Genomic DNA, 23,300 nt, shown 5'->3' on the forward strand with positions numbered 1-23,300 from the left:
ATTTTGATTTGTGTAATCCAGAACTTCCAGAGTGATGCATCTGATACAAAAGTGTTAATTCAAGCATAAAAGCCCCAAAAATAGACAGCCACTGCCATCATTATGAGCGCATTAGCGTTGACGAAGTGCTTCCAAACTGGCTCTTCACTTATGTCTGGTAATTGTTTAGACGCTTGCGCGACCTCCTCTTCGGTGGGCTCGGGAGCCTGAGAGCCACTTAAGCCACAAAACCAGCCGATCAGACGGACAATGGCTGATTTCTCCTCGTTTGCATCTGTAAGAAAAGGCAGGACGTCACTACGAGATCCTCTATAACTTGTAGAGACGGCACGATGCCGCTTTTCTTTCCCCGTGGCAACATCGAAATCCCAAACCCAGTACAGCAAAAGACGAAATGCACTCCTAACAACAGAACCTCACAGCAGATTGTTTTTCTCTCTGATATCGTTCCAGCATTTTCCACTGATATCAGACCAATATGGCATCGCTACTTACTGCAGCAGAACTGTTCACAGTATTGGTCAACGGTTTTTAGAGGTGACCCTAGGTTCACATTACCACCACTGTAAAGAAATATTGGGTGCTAAATATGGAAACCTATTCCCAAACTGAAAAACAAGTGTTTTCTTATATAGTTGTTTTTTTTTTGATCGACTGCCTAGTGGGCCGGCCTAGACGAGGCAATTTTGCCTACTGACTTGACCTACATCGCTACCACGTCACCGGCCTAGCCCAGCATTGGTACCCCATGTGCTGCCAGCCTCGCCAGCACTGGTAACATTGGTGTGGTGTTGGTGACTAGCTATGTTTATGAGGTCCTGGGCCCTTTACATCTAAAATGTAGTAAATATGTGGTCTACATCTTAAGGATCTGAGGGCAATATGCATATATATTTTGTCAATATACACTCTATATGGACAAATGTTTTGGGACAAATTATCTACAGGAGCTATTAGCTATTATATATGAGCTATACAAGTTATTGAAGTGGTTTGTTATTTGAGTTGTTACATTTCTATATAGAGACTCGCTGTGAAAGGCCAAGTCATTTGCAGATCGTTTCTCATTATTTTGAGAGATTCCTGCATTATTTTAAATGCTTTTATTGTGAGAAATGTTTCTTATTATTTAAAAAAATCTTATAATTTAAAAGTTTAAAAGTCCCCTTGATATGATTTTGCCTTATGATTTTTGGGTTTCCATAGTGTGTGTTAATATAAGTGGCATTTTTGTTGTTGTTGTTGTTGTTGTTGAATATCTTACTCTTATCCTCGTCGAACGTGGCCTTCTGTTTCTCCTCCACTTCCCTGCGAGCTTTCCTTCCTCGTTCCTCTTCCTCCCAGTCCAGGTCAAGTCTGTCTTCTTTAGAATGGCGCAAGCTAAAGACAAGGCGATGAAGCTTGCCAGACAGAATTGGGCGAATTGCAAAGTGAGCACTTAGGATGTCAAAGAAAGCTCCAGATAATTTCACACACGTTTTCCGACGCTGTGGGTTCACTTACATGTCTGTCGGCTATGGGGGGCGTGAAGTAGCTCACGAGGAGAACCAGAATCCCGGTGCAGAAGAAGAGCAGAACTGCAAAGTACAGGTAGTGAACGCCACAAATTAGCTTGGGGCAGGTGGAAGGAAAAAGGCAGCTACCGGAGCCAAAGTAGAACTCTGGTCCCATGCGACACAGACCCATGAGCAGGCCACCCATTAGGCCCCAAAAAGCCCCCTGTGAGAGCGAGAGGAGAGAATGGAGGCCAAGACCATTAAAGGAAACGAGTGGATGTTTGATATTCTTAAAGCAATGGGATGGAAAGGAGTTGAATGTTCGTTACCGGCTCGTTCACTCTCTTCACGAAAATAGCCAGAAAGAACACTGCTGCTATAGGTGGGGCCAGGTAGCTGGTCACTGACTGGATGTAGTCGAACAGCTGTCCACTCTGAGCAGCCTGGACTACGGGGATCCAGCAAATGCTGATTGCAACGATGCAGAGCACCCACACCCTGTAAAAGATGTACCAAAGAAGTACACTATTACTCTATATGGACAAAAGTTTTGGGACATAGGACATCCTATTCTAAATCCATAGTCTTCAATATTCTTCCACTGCTCTACAGCTCAATGCTGCCCACCACTGTCATTAGGCATCATGGTGCTCCAGAGAGTCCTATTCTATTGTTCGTACTTCTCTAAAGGGACTAGACCAGTTGTATGCGTGCGCTTGCACATCTGTGTCCGCAATTGGTGCAACCGTCCGATTACTTTTGACCCAAAGAAAAAAGCTGTTTGTGTCACTGTCCAAATACTTTCTGATTGTACATAAAGTGCTGCAGTTTACATGATGCTAATTGGTGGGAATATCCTTTCATGATCTTAAAGCTACATTATTTTTTTATTGGAACTATTCCTTTAAGAGGAGTGACGCAGTGCTCCGTACCTGCCAACGATCAGGAGCTCTCTGTCTCTGGCTTGAGGCCTGATGCGGGTCCATATGTCCATGGTGAAAAGGGTGCTGCTGCTGTTGAAGATGGAGGCTAAGGAACTCATGAGGGCCGCTAGCATGACGGCTAGCATCAATCCTCTCAGACCTGAGCAGAGGCGGGCGTGAGGGGCAACACGGACAGAAAGCGTGGTTAGAACTAATCTATGGTGCTTTTAATAGTGTCAATTATGGGGATCTCACCGTTGGGCATGACTGACACCACCAGTTTGGGATAAGCGATGTTAGAGCAGCCGACTTCCGTCCCACACACTTCTTGGCAGACCGATGGCACCACACACCCCACCTCATCTACAAAAGAAAGGATCTCATTAAGCACAGCATTCATCCAACGCAAGCCAGACAGTTACTGCACAAATAACTTGGGCGCTAAAAAAAAAACCTTGGGTTTAGGTAACTCATATTTCCCCTTAGATAAAGGTTGCAGGTCCAGGGGTTCACGGACAAAGGGAATTGTGGTAAACCGAGATACTGGAGCTGTCGCCCTGCCACTTGCACGATTGCAGCAGATCACTCAAGATTGTGGCCATTGGAGTAGAAGGACGCCAGTGTTTCAGGGTGTTCCCGTGTCTGTGTTACCTTCTGGCTCTCTTCTTGTCATTAGGCTGTTACAGTCAAATCTGCTGGAGTCGTCAGCCACACAGAATGTTTCCAGAAGTCTGACGGTCGGGCTCTCCTGCTACCCGCGTCAGACCAGCTGCCCACCCTCCTGCTACTGCTATCTGCCTTACGACTATGTTAAAGTTTACTCTAATGGGCTCAAAATAATTATTATTAATATTAACAACCATGATTACCTTCAGCACCCCTGAGCTGAAGAAGTCTTACGTGGTGGTATGTTGCCTTTTTTTTTATTATCAATAATTTATATGTAGTTCTGACCAGAGGAGGACGGGTCCCCCTTGTGGGACTTGGCAGTTTTTCCTCGCCACTGTGGTTTTAGGTTTAGGATTTGCTGAGCAAGTCCTCTAGTCCTATAACTGGATTCCTGTAAATCTGCTTTGTGACGTAAAAAGCACGTAATGCAAAAGCATGTAATGCAAATATTACGTCGTATGGCTTACCAGGGTAAAGTACTCTGCTGATCATGCCTGGGAAGACCATGAGGAACATGGGAAGCAGCTTCAGATACCCGCACATGATGCATCCAGCCTTCACGTGAGTCAGGCTGCGGGCAGCCAAACAGCGCTGCACGATCACCTGCAGTACAGATTGTAGCGATCGTGTGAAATGACCAGTACACTGATATAATGATATTTGTAGTCCTGGGCAGTCGTGTTCTTGCACTTTCTGGGGTCGTGATGTAAATGTGGCAGTACGACGCTAATGTAGAAGCAATCATAGGCCCATTAGAGATAACGATGGGCCCGTTGTATTATGCTTTTCCCCTTGAACTACCCCGTCCCAAGCAATGCCCCCATATGAAGCCAGCCACTTCCTCTTCCTCTACTGCCGGTAGTTAGCCAGCGCCCCCAGCTCCGATACAACAGCTAAGAGACGCCTGTACTGCCCAACATCACTCCAAGAGCCATCAACCCACCCCTGACAGAGCAAGGTCAACTGTGCTCTCTCTGTCTCCGGCTGCTGATGGCAAAGCAGCATGACCTGGGGATTTGAGCTCGTGAACCTCCATAGCCACTGAGCCACTCAGAGCTACTCTATACTAATCTCATATTTGTGTATTTTTACTTTTCATTTATTTCTTTCTTTCGTACATTTGTGTGTATGTGTCTGGGGAGAATAGTGCACTTACTCACCTGGTCAGTGCACCAGTACCAGCCTCCCACAATAGCAATGCCAAACAACACTCCAGGCCACGGCAGGTCTCCAGTCACAGGGTCTCTCAGCAGGTGAAAGGCATCCTCGCGTGGGGTGTAGCACACTGAGGAGATATTGTAGCGCTGGGGCTCTCGAGACACCCTCATGGACAGTGAGGGCAGAGCAGAGCTGTACTTCTCTAGTAAGGCACTGTAGCCTCCAACCTCCTTGAAAGCTGTTGATAGTAGAACAGTAACTGTGAGGAAGGCGATGTTCAAGACTTTCAGCTCAGTGTTCGTGTAATGTGCTGACCTGGCCTGGCCTGGCCTGATGTGTGTGAATCAGGGATGTCCTGATCCCATCCAGTGGTTATCCAGGGCGTTCAGAGTAGTAACGATCCGGCTCTAGGAGTCGGCTCTTTGAAGTGAACGACGGGAGTCGGCTCCTGATTGTGAATCGGTTTTTTTTTTTTTTTCATTTTTTTCTGTTAAAGCCGCACGAATTTCGTGGATGTGTGGAAATGTAGTAAAGTTTGGACACATTTTAATGTGCAAAATTCGAATTTCATATCGAGCAGGCTCTACAAGCAACCTGCAGAAGCGTATGCAAATTGAGTATAAAAAAAAACATAAATTATATACAATTTGATAGAATGTATATATTAACATAATTTATTTTACACATAATTTGGGAATAAATTAATTTCAGCAACAACAACAACAAAAAATCTAAGCAGGAGCCGGCTTTTTTTTTTTTGTGTGAGCCGAGTCAAAAGACTCGGCTCACTAAAAAAAAAAACGAGCCGGAATTCCCGTCACTCGTTCAGCGCGTGAAGGCGCCGTTAACGGACACTGTGGCCAGCCGGCAGCAGCGCGGAGGTGCTCAGGAGGTAAATAAAGGAGTAGGTGTTGAGCAGAGTGGAGCTATTTTACAGTGGAACACGAAAATACAACATAATATCTGGACATTTATTAAAACTATCACTAATAAGGCTGTGAGCCGGCGGGAGAACCGGAGAACCGCTCGCTTTTCTCTGTTTTTGAAAGTGGAGGCTAACGCTAATGTTAGCTAGCATAGCTAACATACACGCGCTAGCTAATGCTAGCTGGAGAAACCCAAATATAACCAGTATAAAACAATATAAACCATATATTACACACCAGTATCAGGATTATAAGATATTAAACACTGTAAAATCGTTTTAAGAAAAGTCTAGACTAAACTAGCTGAGTATAAATAAAGGGATTTTACCTCAGTATTTACCTCAGTATTTACCTCAGTATTTACCTCAGTATTTACTTCAGGATTTACCTCAGTATTTACCTCAGTATTTACCTCAGGATTTACCTCAGTATTTACCTCAGGATTTACCTCAGTATTTACCTCAGTATTTACCTCAGTATTTACCTCAGGATTTTACCTCAGTATTTTACCTCAGTATTTACCTCAGTATTTACCTCAGGATTTACCTCAGTATTTACCTCAGGATTTTACCTCAGTATTTATCTCAGGATTTACCTCAGTATTTACCTCAGGATTTACCTCAGTATTTACCTCAGGATTTACCTCAGTATTTACCTCAGTATTTACCTCAGTATTTACCTCAGGATTTACCTCAGTATTTACCTCAGGATTTTACCTCAGGATTTTACCTCAGTATTTACCTCAGGATTTTACCTCAGGATTTTACCTCAGGATTTACCTCAGGATTTTACCTCAGGATTTTACCTCAGTATTTACCTCAGGATTTTACCTCAGGATTTACCTCAGGATTTTACCTCAGGATTTACCTCAGTATTTTACCTCAGTATTTACCTCAGTATTTACCTCAGGATTTTACCTCAGTATTTACCTCAGGATTTGCCTCAGTATTTATCTCAGTATTTACCTCAGGATTTACCTCAGGATCGGGACATCCCCAGTTTAAATGAATTTCTATGTCTCCCCACTGAAAGACTCGGGACTTACAGAAGCCCATGAGGACGAAGGCTCCAGCGATGATGATGAAGGTCTGCACAGTGTCGGTGTACATCAGAGCGGCCAGCCCACCTACAGGGTAGTTGAATAGTGTGTAAGCACATGTTAAAGACCTCCAAGGACTACATTTGACTAGTAAAATAATTCTGGCATTAGTAATGATGTGTGTAAGTCGATGCTTGAATGCCCACTTGTCTTAAAGTCTCAGAGCTTAGCTAACGAAGATAGGCCTTAACGGACTCGGAGGACTGGTTAATCAGGAGAAGACACGGTCCGAAATGTTTGCGGACACCCCTTCTAATGACGGCATTCAGCTACTTTACGTTGCACCCATTGCTGACCCAGATTGCCAAGAGAACTCTGCCTAGGACTCTCCGGAGCAGATAAACACCGTGCTTAACCCCAGGCATGGGCTAAAGGGGTAGAAAGCCCCCCAGCATTGGGCTGTGGAGCAGTGGAAGAGACTGTGTTCTCTGGAATGATGGTTTGTGCACCATCAATACTTTTGGGATGAGCTGGGGAGGTTATCATCCAACACCCTGACCTACAGTAACGCTCCTCCAAAATCTAGTAGAAAGCCTTCTTCCCCGGCCAGTAGAGAGACAAAAATTATTAATATTTTTTTTAATACGCTTGATTTCAGACGAAACACAGACTGAGCAGGTGTCCCAATACTTTTGTCCATATAGTGAATACTGTGAATAATCATGAATTGCACCTGTGACGGTATAGAGCGCTGTTATGGTGAGCAAAGCAATCACTGCAATGTAAATATTCCACCCCAGCGCCTGCTGTATGAAGACTGCTCCAGAGAACATATCGACCTAAAGCAAAGGTCAGAATACCAGTCAGAAATACCAGTGGAACAGTAACAGGATGTGCAGTACCATGGCAAAGTCACGGTTATCTCATCAGTGAACTGTATATAACATTATACATTAAGATATATGGATTCTGTGTGGGTATTCACTGGAGCACCACTGTCCCTCCCTGATTCACGCTTGAAACAGGTTTGCCTCGCTCAGCGAAGCACCCGCTGAGGAGCCTGTTAAAGGGACTCTGGTTATATAAGACTCTATTGTTCTACACAAGAAAAAATAGCTAATCCTTTAGGGGCTCCAGCAGGGGGGCAGAGCACTGGACATTAGCAGCAATCAGCTAGCAAATAGGAGATATTCAAGAATAGTTCATTATGTAGGGGTCAACAATATTCATCTGCAGCAGTCAGAAGTGACTAAGGATAACATTAAAGAGGTGATTAAACTGGCCCAGACCATGTCCGATGCTGTAATTTGCTCTGGCCCCATCCCTATGAGGCAGCAGACTCTCAGCGCTGAACCGCTGGATGTCCAAGTGATGTTCAGAAAATCTAATATTATTTCTAATATTACCACCATTAACTATCATTACTCTAACCATCAGGACTATGGTTTCATTAAGTTATGCTGTACCATGATTATTGTGATTATCGTATTATGATTGTTTGCTTTTATACTTACAGAGATCTTTGTGAAGATGTAAAGGAAAAGTGAGATGACGGAGAGGTACAAACTGATTCTGGTCCCCCCAAATCTCTTCTTCAGGTACTGTGGCATTGTGATAACCTTTGGAAAGGGGAAGGTAGAAAAAATAGTTTTGGCCATGCATTTACAGTCATATGCATGAGTTTTGGCACCCCTGGTCTAACAACATGTTAACTTGTTTTTTAGATAAATAATCATATAATTTATCACACATTTAGCAATTTAGAAAATATTAGCAGATCAAAGTTGGTGATGATGATGAGGTGTTCACATCTTTGCACACGACTCTGTCTGCAGTTTCGAAATACAGGCTAATTGAATATTTTCGTCAGTGGAAAATGAACTTACCCCAGCAGTTAAATAAACAGGTACAAACAGCCATCCCAGCAGCAGCACGATGAATAAAGCCTGTAAGTGGAGTAAACGATAAAGGTAGGGCCAATATGAAGAATGCAACATATAAAAATGGAAAACCTGACAAAAAGTAGATAATGTAAATAGATATTAACCCTGTGTGTAAGTCCATACTTCAGTTATTCACTCTCATAACTAGATTTCTACCATGATTTACATTAACAGTTTCATTTGCCCTAATTGGAACCTTGTGGGACACCACAAGATATTCTAAGCCAAAAAAAAAGTCCCAGTCACAGTTTCTGCATCATGATTAATAGTTGAATAATTAACCTAAGGTTCAGTGGGTTAGGGTAAATTATTATTTGGCCACGTCATGTTTACAGTATATTGTGTGTGTGTGTGGGGGGGGGGGCATATCAGATAACCTTTTGGTAAATAGTTTTGTAATATTACATTCAGCTGTATGCAGGGATACCATCCAACTTACATTCCATTCAAAGCCTCCTACAGCTATTCCACTCGCAGCCCCTGTGCCGGCAAGGCCGACAAAATGGCCACTGCCGATGTTGCTCGCAAACAGAGAAGCGCCTACCTGTTGTAACATGGTGGAGAAGAATATTGAAGAGATAAAGCATTCAGTTAGAGACTATACAATGTCCCTGATTTTCCCATTAAATGGTTTTAGATCCTCACACAAAATGGAATATGGGACAAGGAGAACATTCACCTAAATAAACCATGTGAAACAGGAACGACCTCCCTAAACCTAAAACCTGGTGGTGGCACCTTTAGCAGCAACAACTGCAACCCAACCAAACAGCTGGGATCTTGTGGAGGAATTCAGGCTCACACTGCTTTGTAGCATTGCTGAAACTCGGGCACACTGTGTTCAGAATCCGTTGTTCCATCAGTCAAGTCGCCCACACCCTGAAGCTGCCCAGGCATCCCCACAGCGTCAGACTACTACCACCACTGGCGGTGGTATATGATGTTCTGACAGTTAGCTGTATGGCAGGTGTAAGGGGACCCCTGTCTTTAGTTGATTTAAAAGGCTTGGGGGTTATCAAGAGGTTTCGTTGAATGCGGGATCTCCCATACTGTTTTTGGAATCAAAAAATGCTGGTCTCATTTGAGGCAAGTGAGGCCTCCAGTCCCTTAGACGTTCTTTCGTGACTTAATAGATAAATGGTCGCTGAGCTTTTGGAGGAACTTTGGTACTTTGCTCTCGCTGTGATTCCAAAGGGGTCCCATGCTTTCGAGTTTTCATAGGCAGTGATTGCAGTAATCATGTCTGGATGTCTGGAGCTCATTAGATAACCTTTTTCCTTTAATTACATTAGATTTTTGATCTGACGTTTGACAGATCTGCAAAAATACAGATTTTAGGATTTGGAAAATACTTCTTAACAGCACTGTATGCAAAGCAGAGATAATAAGCCAGTAGGCAGATATAGGTAAGACTTACAGGCCACCACACCATGGTCCGTCCTGCAAGGAAGTAGCCGCCTACTGTGCCACGGTTAGTTCTGAACATGGACTGAAAAATTGGAAGAAGAAAGAAAAGGGAAAGAAAAGTTTTCTTGTCTTATTTTTTTCTGAATACAAATGAAATGAGTGAAAGAGTTCATTCAAAGCTTTTTACGTCTCCAGGGACTCTCCAGATATTAAGTGTAACAGTGTAAAGCATAGACATGTACTGTACTGTAGCAAAATACACTTCATTTCAGAGTCAAAAATTACTTTCTCCCACAGCCACACAAAAGCACTTACCCAAATTCCCACACCGATGACAATCACGAAGTAGCCGAGAATCACTGTGATGTCTGCTGGGTTGTTGATGGTCACTTTCTCCCTTGTGAAATTCATTTTTTTCCAATTTTAAGATTAACTTCTAGGTTTAAATTTTTTTTTTTAAGTGACAAATGTCAGCTCCGATGTGCTGAAGTCCCTCAAGAAGGACAAGATATCTTCAAAACAAGAATTAGACTCTGAGGGTACAATGCAAGACCTTTGTTCACAAGAAAAAGAGCTGAAGAAGGGGATTTGTGAAAATAATAATTAACATATTGCCACACTGTCAGGGATGGGCGACTGATGAAGCGTTTAACTGTCATTACACTTTTTCAATGAACCAATCTAAAATAAAATACTCACTGTACTAACAGATAATGCACTGAAAGCATCACACCACCATCATGCCACCATGATAGCCACAATATTAGGGGACATTTATGACTTCTGGATCTGGTTTGCATCTCCCAGATAAACCCTAACAGTTAATTATCACCAAAAAAAAACAATCTTTATTGAATCAGTTTTAATAATAACGTCAAAAATGTGTGTATATATATATATATATATATATATATATATATATATATATATATATATATATATATATATATGTGTGTGCAAAATATACAGAACATATGAACTAAATCACTCACACACCTCTTGTGTGATTCTCTTGTGTAATTCAACTTGAATTTAACATTTAAGTCTGATAAGTCAAATTTTCAGTGTTTGTGCTTACTCTGATAACAGTTATAAAGTCAATGTCATACAACGTCTATTTTCTGTAGAATATGTAACTTCAGCAATGAATACATTTTGTTACGGTTGTCTCTAATATAAAACTGCATAAAATCTGCAAACAGTGCTAATAAAAACCTTGTGACCTGCACTCAGTGTACTATAACACTGTGTGTAAAGCAGCAAGACATGTCAAACTTCTCACTTCATTATTTTGTATAAAGCGTTTAGGATAAATTAACAGTAAATTAGTTGTCAGATTTGTTATTGTGATATCGAGTGAGTCACTCGTTAAATTTTTTATAAACGTTAATGGTTTAAACAGTTTAACGATAACTGATGAATCACATTTTCCTATATTGAAACGTACCTGCAATTCTAGGATGGGACATTAGCATATTGGGCAGTAACAAGAGAGCTGCTTATGAGCTCCAAAATAAAACTGCATACTAGTCACAGTGTTTAAGCTACTTCTGATGTCTTGACCTGGTACAATTAGTGCCTACTGGTTTGCGGATCCATTTACAATAGGACTGAGTTAACTGGCCATTAGTGTAGCTAGTATGTAGCATGTAGCTTGATCATTAACTTAAATGTTAAGAAATTTTAATATCACTAGGTTTTATAAGACAAATTTCTGATGATAAAGGAATATAAAGGAACCTATGGATAGACATTCTCAAAGATGAATCTAACTAACTAACTGCTTCAGGATGAGTTGACAGTTAGGGTCCATTTATGTCCACTTACAAATATTCAGGTATATTTGTTTGACCATAATGTCAGTACATGTTTCAGATAAACTTCAAACCTCAAACACATTGCTCTTTTCAGGCCGGTATATTTTCATGGCTTTACGTAGAACAGTTAGCACCTTGTAATTTAATATTTAAAATACTTTTATGCTTGAAACATCTTTTTTATGACTTATACTTTATGTAAAATGAACATTTTGTTGTTTACTCACCCCTTGTTTAACACATTTGTCTCTATGAAATAATTAGGATATTCCCTGAGTCACAGGTTCATCATTATTAGTTGAAAAATACATTTTAAATAAATTAAGGACATTTACAGTACATGCATGTTCTTAATGCACTAGTTTACTTGAGTTTCAAAAAACTATTACTTTCAAACCCGTTATTTAAGTGATGTTCAACAACAACAAAAAACATGTACAATAATTTTTTTAAATATATTGTTTCTAGGATGGACTCAAAGGGTTAAACACATTTTCTTAAGGTCAAAGTTAATAAATGATACAAACATTTATACAAAAAAAGTTTTATTTAAAAACATTTCAAAATATTACCTCAATCATAGAATCCCCCTAAAGCATGTATCACATTTTGTCACACAGAGCCAGAATGGCTACAGTCTTTATTTATTTATTTATTAATTAGAACCAAGTACTGAGGTCAGCTGACTACCCCAGTGCAATCCAGTGAGCTCCAGCTTGCTACGAAAGCTTGCTGTCATTGGCCCTTTCTAGGTAAGAGTGGTGACCGGAAGGCTGGGGAGCAATAGCACAGGGCCATGGCATGCCCTCCCGCTGGAGCAGAGAAGGTTCAGAACCTTGTTTGAGGGCCCAAAATTGGCACGTTAACAGACGTGGGTATTGAACCCAACAAACCTGTGCCAACACTGCTCCTACAGTGCATACAGTTCACAACCGTCACTAACTGCTTTCCTTCCCCTGACTGTTCCTATGCTATGCTAGATTTATCCAGTATGTTAGTCCAGCACTACTGTAGACGGACCACATCTAAAAAGAACGAACAATAGCATGAACCAGCAGTTGCTCACGTGGGCCTTCCAGAAAAGGAGGAAAGCGCTGTTGTTGGAGAGGAAAGATCAGGTTAGAAATGCATGAGTGAGCTGGAGCGATCCACCAGAACACTGAGGCCTAGTTAATGATCTCACCCATTTGAACAGGAAACACAAGAGGAGCTTAGTCAGAGCACATCTCACAGACTTACTGTTGTGTATAAACATTTTCCTGCAAATCATTCTCAAGTTCATGCTGGAAGATTCAATTAATAAGACGTTTTATTAATAAATTAGCTATATTGACCGGTTACTGAGATCATTTGTCATATTTAAGCCAGTCTTGATCTCATCTGTGCTACGTTAAACTGAGCCAATCATCATCTTCATTCTTCATACCGACCTGTACGTCATGGAGGGCATATAAGGTCGTTTCTCTTTGATAGTCAAACTACTGTATACTGTGTCTTTCAGAAGTTTGGGCATGCCATCCAAATTTCTGTTACCGTGAATGGCTGAGTGAGAGTGGAAAAAGAGAAAAGGAACACAATGCAAAAGTTTTGGCACTCCAGAAGATTGGAGTTCTCAGTTGTTGGGGTCATGTTTTTTTTTTTGTTCCCATAATCATCTTTAGGAAAGGGCAGGTGATATTTACCTCGCCAAAGCTTTACAAATACACCTCAAACCATGACCCAACAATCAGCAGCCATGCCTTCCTCTAAGCAGCTGCCTAGTGCTCTGCAAGAAGAATTACCTCTGGAGACAACCCCTGTACCAATATGGCTGTCATGTAGGAATCCTAAAAAGAAATGAGCAACAGTATGTTTTAGGTAAAAACAAAAAAAAAGGTGCAGAACTGTTAAGCATGGGGTGGATTTAGCATGCTTTGGGTATCTTCTGCAGCCAGTGGCACAGGAAACATGTCACAGGTAAATGCAATTAAATACAGGCAAATTCTGGAAGCAAACATCACAACCCATAAAAAAAGCTGCAGATAAAAAGGGGGTGGATCCTACAGCAGGATATTGGTCCTCAGCAGTCCACAAAATCCACAAGCTGAAGGTTTTGCCATGGCCCTCATAGTTTCCTGATCTAAACATCACTGAACATCCATGGATGGACCTCTTAAGAGCAGTGCAGCAAATCTTTTGCAAGGAAGATTGTGTGAAATTGCTCCTGACTAGGACGGAACGATTCTCAGCTGCTGCAAAATGCATTTACAAACTGCGGAACCTGCCCAAGGTGGTGTTACTACGTACTGACTATGCAGAGTGCACAAAAATTTGCCTCAGACCATCTTTGAATGCAGTTATTCTGAAACCGTAAAAGAATTTGTTTTGGAAATCAGGTCATCTTTCACTCGCTTGGTTATTCACAGCAGCAGAAAATTTTACCAGGGGTGTCCAAGTGGTGTTTTTAAGCAGTACTGCATTTTCTTTCTCTGAACTCTTGTTTGGTTCTGAAAAGCAATGACTTAAAAAGCTGTTGGACCAGTCCATAAGAAACTGGCAAAAACATGATTTATTGTGATACAAATTGTTCACATTTGACAAAAAACACTTCTTTTTTTTTGATGCAGTTCAAGCATTTGACAAAACCAAATGCTTGCAAAGAGCAATGACCACTGTAAGGGTACAGGGGTGACATCATCATGTTCCTATCTGAGCATTCTGTCAGGAGTGTAACAACACACTCAGCTCCTGGTTTGATTTGAGTCACATGCTTGCTATCTAGAACCAAATCAGAATGAGGGAAAACAATGACTGGATATGCCTTATTGTTAGACAAGCTGCTAATGACTCTAGAGCTGGACCAGACACAAGAGTGTGACCAATGACATCGAAGGTGCTGGTGTGGGTTCAGCTGGGAGTGTGTCGTAAGACACCGAAATGTGCTGGTGAGGGTTAAGTACATTGCGACCTTTGGTGTTCAAACAATGCATGCAAGTGCATTAAAAATGGCGTAATCCACACATCGTCGCTGACATCGCCCGTATTCGCAATGCGCATAGTCACATTTTTGCATTGTTACACCCCTGCATTCTACAACTGGCTGTGCCTGTTGTAGTCGGTTGCTGCATAACAGATAATACAATTGCAATGTAAGGAGCACTGGTTGGGTGAGGTCTTTAAGCAGACGTTAAGCTAAATGTTAAACTGGTGTGAGATATTTATTCATTTCTCTGGCTGAAAGAAGCTGTAAAAAGCTATTGGGGCTGCTCTTGAGAAGTGCTGAATAACAGATATAGATTTAAATAATTAATATAAAAAACAAAAACAAAAGACCTTCTGTAAACAAACCATAATTGACATTACAGTAAAAACGTTCACATAAAAACTTTCAGATTACTGTCATCTGTAAGATTTGATCACATTAAATCATCTCGGCATTACTAATCTCATACTATCTTTACCTCCATTCAATTTAAACTTAGCATTATGTACTTTTGTACATAATGTACATTATGTACTTTTTTTTTTTCACGCTAACAAAAACACTAGCGCCCTGAGTGGGGCCTCCCTGTAAATCGAAAAATTCTTAAATCAGTCCTATTTGAAAATAATAGTCTGGGATTGTAGACATTTAGACCCATTTCACTGCCTGTTTTTACAAACTAGAGCCTTACTGCTTGTGTTGCCAAATATCTTTGCAGCAAAATCCCTTACACCACCTACAATGATGTGTTCATCAAAACAACCAGGGTCAACTCCGAGATGTTTAAAAAAAGTTAATCCAAATGGGTCTAAACGTCAGCACCCGAGTTCCTTTCTTAAACACAAATCACACTTCCTGATTCGCCTTTCTGTTCCGCCTGTCTCTCTCTCTGTCCTCAGTCTTTCGGTTAAGTCTCTTTTCCTTCCCCTGCTTCTCCAGGGCCGACCTGAGGCGAGCCAGGATGTGTTTTTTGGGGAATTTTAAAGTGGTACATCCAAACTGGCTCACGCCCCCAGTGTCCCCCGGCAGTTTCTCGCGTCTCTGGACCCAGCTGCGCCACCCGGGCTTCCAGCAGTACACGCTGTCGTAGAACCTGGAGCCGTTCTCTCCACCCATAACATATATCCTGCGCTTCCATCTCGCCACGCCTCCGGCAGCAATGCGGCGCGGCAGGCCCGGAAAAACAACAGGACTGGTAGCGCGGTCACTGCCGCTGCCACCTCCTGTCCGGTCCGTTACGGCCAGGATTTCCCGCTCCGTCCCCGTTCCCCGTCCCTCGCGGAAAAAGAGCACTCTCCCGGTGGCGTCGAGCGGTTCCAACTGCGTATAGTTGCCATCTATAAATTTGGCTGCGTCACGCATGTAGCCACCCACGGCACAGACGCCACCCCGCACCGCTACGCCTCCAGCCAGGCAGGTGGCGCCAGAGTCTAGGCTGACCCGGCTCCAGGTCCTTGTGATGGTGTGGTAGATTAACACGCCAGCATGTACCACAGCCCTGTTTTGCTCCAGTGTAGCGCCTCCGAGCAGGTACAGGCGGCCCCGCAGGGTGGCGCAAGCGAAGCAACGCAGAGGCAGCGGCAAACGAGGACCCGGAACCCAAATCAGTTTGGAAAGGTCAAAAATTTCACAGGTGTCAAGAAGTGCAGATCGGTTACAGCCACCCAGAGCGTAAAGGGAATCTCCAGAGCCTAGCAGGCCGAACATAGCACGTGGCTGCTCCATGGCAGGCCGCGAGATCCATCGGTCCAGCACTACGTCATACTCGTGCACCGACGACGACACCTGGCCCGTCCGTAGAATGCCCCCTGCCACAAACAGCCGCCCCCCAACAGCCGTGCACCCAGGGCACAGCAAAGAGCCCAGCGCTGATAACTTCTCCCACTTGCCGGTGCGTGGGTCAAAGCAGTCAACTGTGTAGTCACTCTCCCGCAAAGCCTCATCCTCCCTAGGCTTAAGGTCCACGCAGACTATCTTCTTCTCAAACATGCCCTCCCTGGGCCTCAGAGGACCACCCATGCCCTCAGTGCTGGCCTTCGGCCCAAGCTCTTTGTTGAGCCGCCGTGTCTCCTCGGGAGCCAGCAGGCCCGGGCGCAAATGCCTCAGCAGAGTGGGCATGTGAGTGTAGCGCTCAGCCGGACGATGCTCTGCCCATCGCCGGGCTGCATCATAGACCTCTGTCTCTGACTCCACCCCCAGCCGGTCCGATTCCAGCAGGCTGCCCAAGGTGCCCGGGTCCAGCAGGAGGAAGTCCCGTTGCCGTGCCACCCGAGGGAAATGCTGAGCCACCAGCCTCAGAGATGCCCTGAGCAGGAGCTGGTCGTGATGTGAACGGGCCAGAGAGTACATTCCTAAACAGTTCTCCACAGATAGGTGCTCAAAGAGGAACCTAAAAAAAAAAAAGAAGACAAAAATATGATTTACCAATTCTGTGTTTCATCATACTCCATCATAAACTCCGGTCCTGGTAATCTACTGTCCTGCAGAGTTTGAGTTCCAGTCCTAATCCAGCACGCTTACGCTGCATTCCATTTACCTCGGAAGTCGGATGTTGGAGCTGGGAATGGCGTTGCACTCGAGCTGACCGCGTTCCAGTTAAACATTCCAATAACTGAACACTATTTCAAGACATTTAAAACAAACAAAAAAAAGTTAGCTAAAGATTTCAAAATGTACCACAACTGGTTTCACGATTGCTTACCAGTGTTTCATGGTGAATCGAACCTAAATATGTCCCACTTTTTATGCCCAAGGTTAGCGCGGTTAGCGATACCAGCTGATAACAATGCATTATATGGTACTTTGCGCAACCAAACACCACAGAAACACAGACAGAAGAGGGACAGTACTGTGTGCACAACTGATGTAATGAGACAAATAGACACAAGTGCCAAAGAATAATACTGGCCACCACTGATGGACAGTGTGGCCAGCTTAAATTTCGAACTTTGGGGTAGTGAGGGTCTCTGAGTAAGCATTTATGTCTGGTTTTACTAGTTAAATTTAAATGCTTTATATGTCTGTATGTTTTCATACTTTGTATCCATTAGTTCTTTCTGTATTTCATGGTTTTGCTGTTATTCGTTTCATTTTTTTGGGGGTTCTTATGGGTTCCCCTTCTGAGTCTCGGATCCTCTCAAGGGTGTTTTTTTTTTTTTTATTGTTGCCATTGGCTTGCTTACTCTGGGCTTGGACATGGATCTCTCTAAAGCTTCTTTGTGACTACGTCTGTTAAAAGCACTATATAAATAAACTTAATCCAATAAATCAAGAAGTCTGGGACAAATGGTTTCCTGCTTCACCAACAACATGTGGATGTTAGGACTGTTAATAATTTACATTTTTAATGTCTTTAAAGATCGAAATAAAACTGAAAACCATTTACTGAATTTCAACACTGTACCCATGCCCCATGATCTCTTAAGAGGGTCCTTCATGTTTCGTAATCATAATAACCACTGTCAAGGCGGTATCTGTGCGCTTCACCAATCTAAAGGCCAATCTAACGATGCATAAGAGCTGGCTGCATTGAAACTGAACTCTCCAGGGCAGTAGAGAGCTGGGCCGGCCTGTATGCATTAAAAATTGAATTAAAAAAAGTAGTTCAGTGTATTACCTGGAGCAAAGATCTTGCAAGGGCATCACCTGAAGTCGATTGGCTGCAACAAACAAGTCCTCTGCTGTGTCAAGACTGAGCCCTGCCTCCCCTGTATAGATAAAATGGATAACTGTCTCCATAACCGAAGGGGTCACTTCCTCCAGTCGGATCTCCGTGAGCCGAGACTCTACAAGAGGGCTGGTGAACATGGCACGGAAATATGGGCTGACCGCGGCCAAGAGGACTCTGCAAAAATATGAAACAACATTAGAGCACAGGATATCATATGAACATGTGCTGCAAAGTGTAGGATGATGGAAAACATTGAGACTATTACAGGAATACAGCATACAAACCTGTGGCACATGAACCTTTTTCCTTCCACTAGAAGAGTGACGTCACACAACTGCTGAGCATCAAGTAGTTGCTTTAACCCTGGATAAGAGAGACGAAAGAGATTTTTATACATACAAACGTTTAATCGTCATTTGAAGAAATATCTTTTCTGGAGGAGCCTGTTGCATTCACACCTCATACATTCGGAGGAATTCTCAATACAAAGCATAGCAAGTTGGGACTGGCGTACTTGGTAGAACTGACTAGGCGACTTAAACTCACGAGGACGGAAAGACGTTGTATGGTAATTATGCAATTGGTACAGCAACGTGGTGCGTGATGCATTCTGAGATATTTGGCTGTGCCAAGTCCACACAAGTGGCGTCCTGATGCATCCTCGATAACGTGCAGAACAAGAACACAGCTGGGCGTTCGGACTGTACTTGGCTAGATGCGAACTTTTGAATGGAGCAGTACTTGGGCTGCGTTCCCTTGGGCATGGCCTTTTACAAGTCCATAGGAACACAAGTACAGACAAGAACAGAGATGGAGTGGCATCACCGTGATGAATTTCAAAGAGCTCTCTGAGGCCTTCAGAAAGAAGGTAGCTGCAGAGGAGTCTGGGAGATCTCAACAGTTAGAAACAGCGGTTCCACTGTACACTGCCAGCATGGCCAGATCAGACCATTCTAGTGAGTTCGACCCAAGAGCAGGCCGCAACATGCGTAAAGAAGACCCCCAACAATCCTAGAATGTCGTCACAGGACCTACAGGGAGCTCTCTTGCAACATCTGATGTCAAAGTACAGCATCTACCATCACAAAGAGACCTAACAAGTGTGATTTTTATGGGAGGAAACCCTTGCTGTTAAAAAACAACAAAAACATCAGACCAAGACTAACGCTTGCCAGAGAGCACCTAGACCTAGACCAAGACATCTAGAACAATGAGCTTTGGACAAATGTATCCACAACTGACTTGTTTAGTCACAGTAATCACACAGTTTGGAGCTGCCTTGCTGAAGCAGGGCATGACGAGCGAAGGACAATGCGAGACAACGGTTTTCATGGGGGTTCTAACTTTTTTTCAAGTGACTAAGTAAAAGTATGTGCAAAACTATGAAATGAAGAAGAGTATGAGATTGGATCTGTTGAGTCAGACCATTTGGCCGCAGTTAAAACAGGGCCAGTTAAGATCTGTCTAAGTTCTATAGACATTTATACAATCACTTAAATGCAGTGGTTGTGAAGACCTTGAGTTGAGTTTTACCTGCCTCTAAAACAGGGGTGTCCAATCTTATCTGTGAAGGTCCTGCTCCAAAATCTACCTCTGCAAACTGAACACTGCCCAACATCCTTTATGTTTTATTTTTCTGAGAGTCTTGGCCTAAAACACAGGCCAGGTTTTATTGATTCATGGTGGGCAGGTACATCTGAATAACGTCAGCCAGATGCCATAAATGTACAGAAATATTGGCACCCCTCAAAAAAACAAAATAAAACAAAACAAAAAACAGAATAAGACACATGTAAAATTCTATTCTATTCTATTATTCTAATAAAACTATTAATTCAATACAAATAATTCCTGTTGTGACTTTGGGCTGTATAGATTGGGGAATGGCTACAGAAAATAGGTCAGCAGTTGAAAAAATGCCCAGTAAGCACTGGTCAGGGCCATAGTAAAGAAATTCCAACAGCATGACACAGTCGGAAATGTGACAGGAAGGGGACATATCTGCACACTGTCTCCATGCACAGTGAGGTGGATGCTAAGAGTGGAAAAGTGTAGTTGCATCATGGGGGTTCACAAGTCCTTTCTGAGAACCAAAGATATAAATCCAAATGTCTAAACTCGAGAAATATTGGAATTACACCTGGAATTGTTGTGGTCAGAAAAACTGAGCTTTTGGCCAAACACTGTAGCCATGTTTGGTAAAAAAAAAATAATAATAAAAGAGGAGAGGAGACAAAGAACAGCACATAATGCCCATAGTAAAATACAGGGGTGGCTTTATTGATGATTTGGTGCTGTTTTGGGGTCTGTGGTCCAGGGGATCTTGTTTAAGTCAGTGGCATAATGAATTCCATTCAATATCAGAACATTTTCCTAAACATCTGGTTGCTTCTGCCTTCCATCAAGATAATGACCTGAAGCACATGTCAAAAATCAACAAGATATGGTTGCGGCATTTTGTAGATCTCCAGACTTGAACCAAACTGAAGAGGGCAGTACTCAAGACTCTCAATGTATTGGATATGTTCTGGATGGGAGAGTGATCCAAGATGCCTCCATTAGGGAGGTCATGACACCAGATGTTTGGCAGTCGTAACAAAAACAACTAAAACGATTTGATTCTCAATACCAACTTCAGGCTTTAATTCTGTTGATTTTGGAGACAAGTTTCAAGAGCATTGGTACCATAAAATAGTGACAGTACTGGTTTTTTTTTTATGTTGTATCAGTTCGTATGACATCCCTAGACACCACAAATGTTCTCCACTACAGAAAGAGGCTGAGTGCAGTTATTCTTGTCAGTGTTTTTGAAATCTGCATTTTCGGAAATGGAGTGAAACCCTAATTAGTTCGAACAATGTTTCTGGCAATAAAAGCATGAGGCTTTTATTTGTTTAAGCACGAAGCCCAAAATATAACACCCGCACATTAAAAGAAATTATATAATAATATTAATAATAAAATAAACAAATAAATAAATACATTTTAAACAGTTCTACATATTCCAAATGACAAACAGCTGAGTTGTAGCCATCCCTTGTGATTGCCAAAGAGTTTAATATACATATACCATTAATATACCAGTTTAATATTAATCCCAAATTAAACACCTTCTCAATCATCGATGTCCTTTAAGGTTCCAATAACAGCAGCACAGATAAATAGACAGTAAATAAATAGATAAACAGTTCTAGGGACACACTGTACAGTAAAGCCAACCGAGACAATCCTGCAGAATCAGAGCGGTGTGTTTACGTCTCATACCGTGAGTTATGTATTCTCCCAGGGGTGTAGTCGTGTCATCTGGAAAATCCTCTTCCTCCGAGTCGCTGTCGGAGAGGGGTTCGCCTCCTCCGCTGTCTGAATCCTGCCATGGCAGCGGTCTCCAGGTAACTGTCCCAGCCTTCATCTGTAAGGGAGTTCAAGCACGTTTTCATATGAATCAGTATGAAGGTTTTCCACCACCCAAGCCTCATCCCGCTCTTTACCACACAACTAGGAAATGCTAGGTGACACAAAATGCCCTTCAAACCTCGTCCCAACAATCCACCACCATGGGCTCCTCTAAGCAGCCGCCTAGCGCTCTGGAAATGTAAAGAACTGATGCTCACAAAGCAGGAGAAGGCTGTAAGGAGACAGCCAAGGGTTTTCAGGTAGTCGTTTCGGAATGGTGGCGGACCCCAGACCAGCCAGGGGTATTTTCAAAGGAACATCTAAACAACCCTGGAGCATTTTGGACTGAACCTCAGAATCCACACACCACAACTACAATGGAAAGACTTTGGCAGTGATGCTCGCAGATGATGGGGTGTTACTGAGTACTGACCACGCAGGGTGCTCAAACTTTTGCTTTAGGGCTCTTTTCTTTGTCATTTTGTAAAACAAAAATGTGCTCATCATTTTATCGCTGCACCTTTTGGAAACCAGGTTAGCTATTCACAGTAACAGAAATCTTGACCAGGGGGGTGCCCAAACCTTTTGCATGTCACCGTGTCCGTTTGTGGTACTAGCTCAGGGCATGTTAATAGCCAGCCCTTAGTGGAGGACTACCTGCGCTGCACAGCTGGGGTCATATCAGAAACCCATGGCTTACATCAATGCAGTACAGGCAGGCTGACAGGCAGGCTGACAGGCAGGCAGGCAGGCTGACAGGCAGGCAGGCAGGCTGACAGGCAGGCTGACAGGCTGACAGTCGTCTACAGCGTTAAGCATTAACGAGCTCCAAAGGCTCGACAACGCAGAGGCGAGCGGCCCCCTCACCCTGTCTTACCGTTGCAGGTGCCGGTCAGTGCGGTCCTCTGAGATGACCCTTCCCAGGTGCCCTGCTTCAGCTGGCGGAGCGGTCTGGCGTTAGCCTGGTGGGCTAGGTTAATCGGCAACAACACGTCGCAGGTTCGTGCCACAGTGACATAAGGCCGCTTTACCGCTCCTCGGGTTGCTCTCACGGCCTTGGCCGTGCTGGGCTCTTGCTCCGGCAGTCGTCCAGCTCATCGTCAGGGATTCGGTCGGACAGTGTCCACTACTGCGTCCAGGGCTCCGAACAAACTCCGCATTCCTCCCAGCGATCGCACAGGCTGTGCTCCTCCGCGAAGACCCCCAGGCTCGAGTCACCGGGCCCACAGGGACACGTCGAGCCAAACGTTAGTGCAGCTCAGCCTCACCGTCGGCCCGAGGCTGGGAACTCTATTTTCCTCACTGGATCTTGAAGCTTAGGGCTTTTCTGAGGCTCCATGCCGGAACAGCAGCGGCTGCGCTTCCCTTTTCCTTAACGCACCGGATGTGACGGTGTTTACGGGGGGGGGGGGGTTGAAAACACGACGTTGACTCTCGAGCCAAAATAAGTTTGTTTTTGCAGCTTCTGAAGTGTCCCTAAAATTCTCTAAACTGTATAAATAAACCAACATTAACCATCAGCGCTGCTGAATCATTCAGTGAAATTTTTGTAAACATCTCTGTCTTTTTAAAGTTCACATATTTTTTGCTTAAATGCTCCTGGGTCCTGAAAAATTAGTAAAGAAATATTTTAAAGGTCTATTTTAAATATTTGTAAAGGTCTATTTGCATAGTAACGTTATTGCGCCCTATGCCTTATTAGTCGAACGAGTCGTAAACAAGTCGTTCTTTTGAACCGGTTCGAATGAGTCGAGTCCATCTGATTCGAATCTTCGCAATGTTTACCCCAGTTTTAGGCTAAAAAATAAAGGCGCGTATGAAGAACAGCGTTTGAATTAGCTTAGTGCACGTTTAGAAAACCAGACGTTCATATTTAATTGATAAGGATATTGCGTGT

The 23,300-nt window shown here is 43.2% G+C and overlaps 2 protein-coding genes across 5 annotated transcripts; both read right to left on the reverse strand.

Moving 5' to 3' along the window:
- Nucleotides 1–53: 53 nt before the first annotated feature.
- On the reverse strand, nt 54–9,972 carry slc5a2 (solute carrier family 5 member 2). 4 transcript variants are annotated; one of them, XM_072690735.1, is made up of 15 exons: nt 9,877–9,972; nt 9,572–9,643; nt 8,594–8,698; nt 8,098–8,157; nt 7,726–7,830; nt 6,945–7,050; nt 6,218–6,298; nt 4,249–4,484; nt 3,556–3,691; nt 2,675–2,782; nt 2,429–2,579; nt 1,826–1,994; nt 1,504–1,719; nt 1,265–1,400; nt 54–274 (listed from the first exon to the last, which is right to left on the reverse strand). In XM_072690735.1, exons 1-15 carry the CDS (start codon nt 9,970–9,972, stop codon nt 60–62), a joined length of 1,992 nt encoding a protein of 663 aa, XP_072546836.1. In that variant the 3' UTR covers nt 54–59. The 4 variants fall into 4 exon arrangements, with proteins under 4 accessions (XP_072546836.1, XP_072546840.1, XP_072546839.1 ...); XM_072690739.1 differs by lacking the exon at nt 9,877–9,972 and having other exon boundaries at nt 1,313–1,400; XM_072690738.1 differs by lacking the exon at nt 9,877–9,972 and having other exon boundaries at nt 54–263; nt 1,287–1,400.
- Nucleotides 9,973–11,906: 1,934 nt separating this feature from the next.
- On the reverse strand, nt 11,907–22,768 carry LOC140565007 (kelch-like protein 40). Its single transcript, XM_072690733.1, has 5 exons — nt 22,281–22,768; nt 21,275–21,419; nt 18,295–18,373; nt 17,957–18,184; nt 11,907–16,729 (listed from the first exon to the last, which is right to left on the reverse strand). Exons 2-5 carry the CDS (start codon nt 21,417–21,419, stop codon nt 15,187–15,189), a joined length of 1,995 nt encoding a protein of 664 aa, XP_072546834.1. The 5' UTR covers nt 22,281–22,768; the 3' UTR covers nt 11,907–15,186.
- Between the last annotated feature and the right edge of the window lie 532 nt (nt 22,769–23,300).

This window comes from Salminus brasiliensis, chromosome 11 (genome assembly GCF_030463535.1).
Source record: "Salminus brasiliensis chromosome 11, fSalBra1.hap2, whole genome shotgun sequence".
NCBI classification, from domain to species: domain Eukaryota; kingdom Metazoa; phylum Chordata; class Actinopteri; order Characiformes; family Bryconidae; genus Salminus; species Salminus brasiliensis.

What these genes read in the sequence shown, in the direction of transcription:
- slc5a2 (XM_072690735.1), bottom strand. Translation starts at nt 9,972, where the DNA reads ATGAATTTCACAAGGGAGAAAGTGACCATCAACAACCCAGCAGACATC. An exon ending in GGACCATGGTGTGGTGGCCT is followed by an intron (nt 8,699 to 9,571) that starts GTAAGTCTTACC and finishes ATGTTACAACAG; the next exon opens with GTAGGCGCTTCTCTGTTTGC. An exon ending in CACGTTCGACGAGGATAAGA is followed by an intron (nt 275 to 1,264) that starts GTAAGATATTCA and finishes CTTTTCTTACAG; the next exon opens with ATGCAAACGAGGAGAAATCA.
- LOC140565007 (XM_072690733.1), bottom strand. Translation starts at nt 21,419, where the DNA reads ATGAAGGCTGGGACAGTTACCTGGAGACCGCTGCCATGGCAGGATTCA. An exon ending in GGGAGAATACATAACTCACG is followed by an intron (nt 18,374 to 21,274) that starts GTATGAGACGTA and finishes TCTCTTATCCAG; the next exon opens with GGTTAAAGCAACTACTTGAT. An exon ending in TTGCAAGATCTTTGCTCCAG is followed by an intron (nt 16,730 to 17,956) that starts GTAATACACTGA and finishes TTTTTTTTTTAG; the next exon opens with GTTCCTCTTTGAGCACCTAT.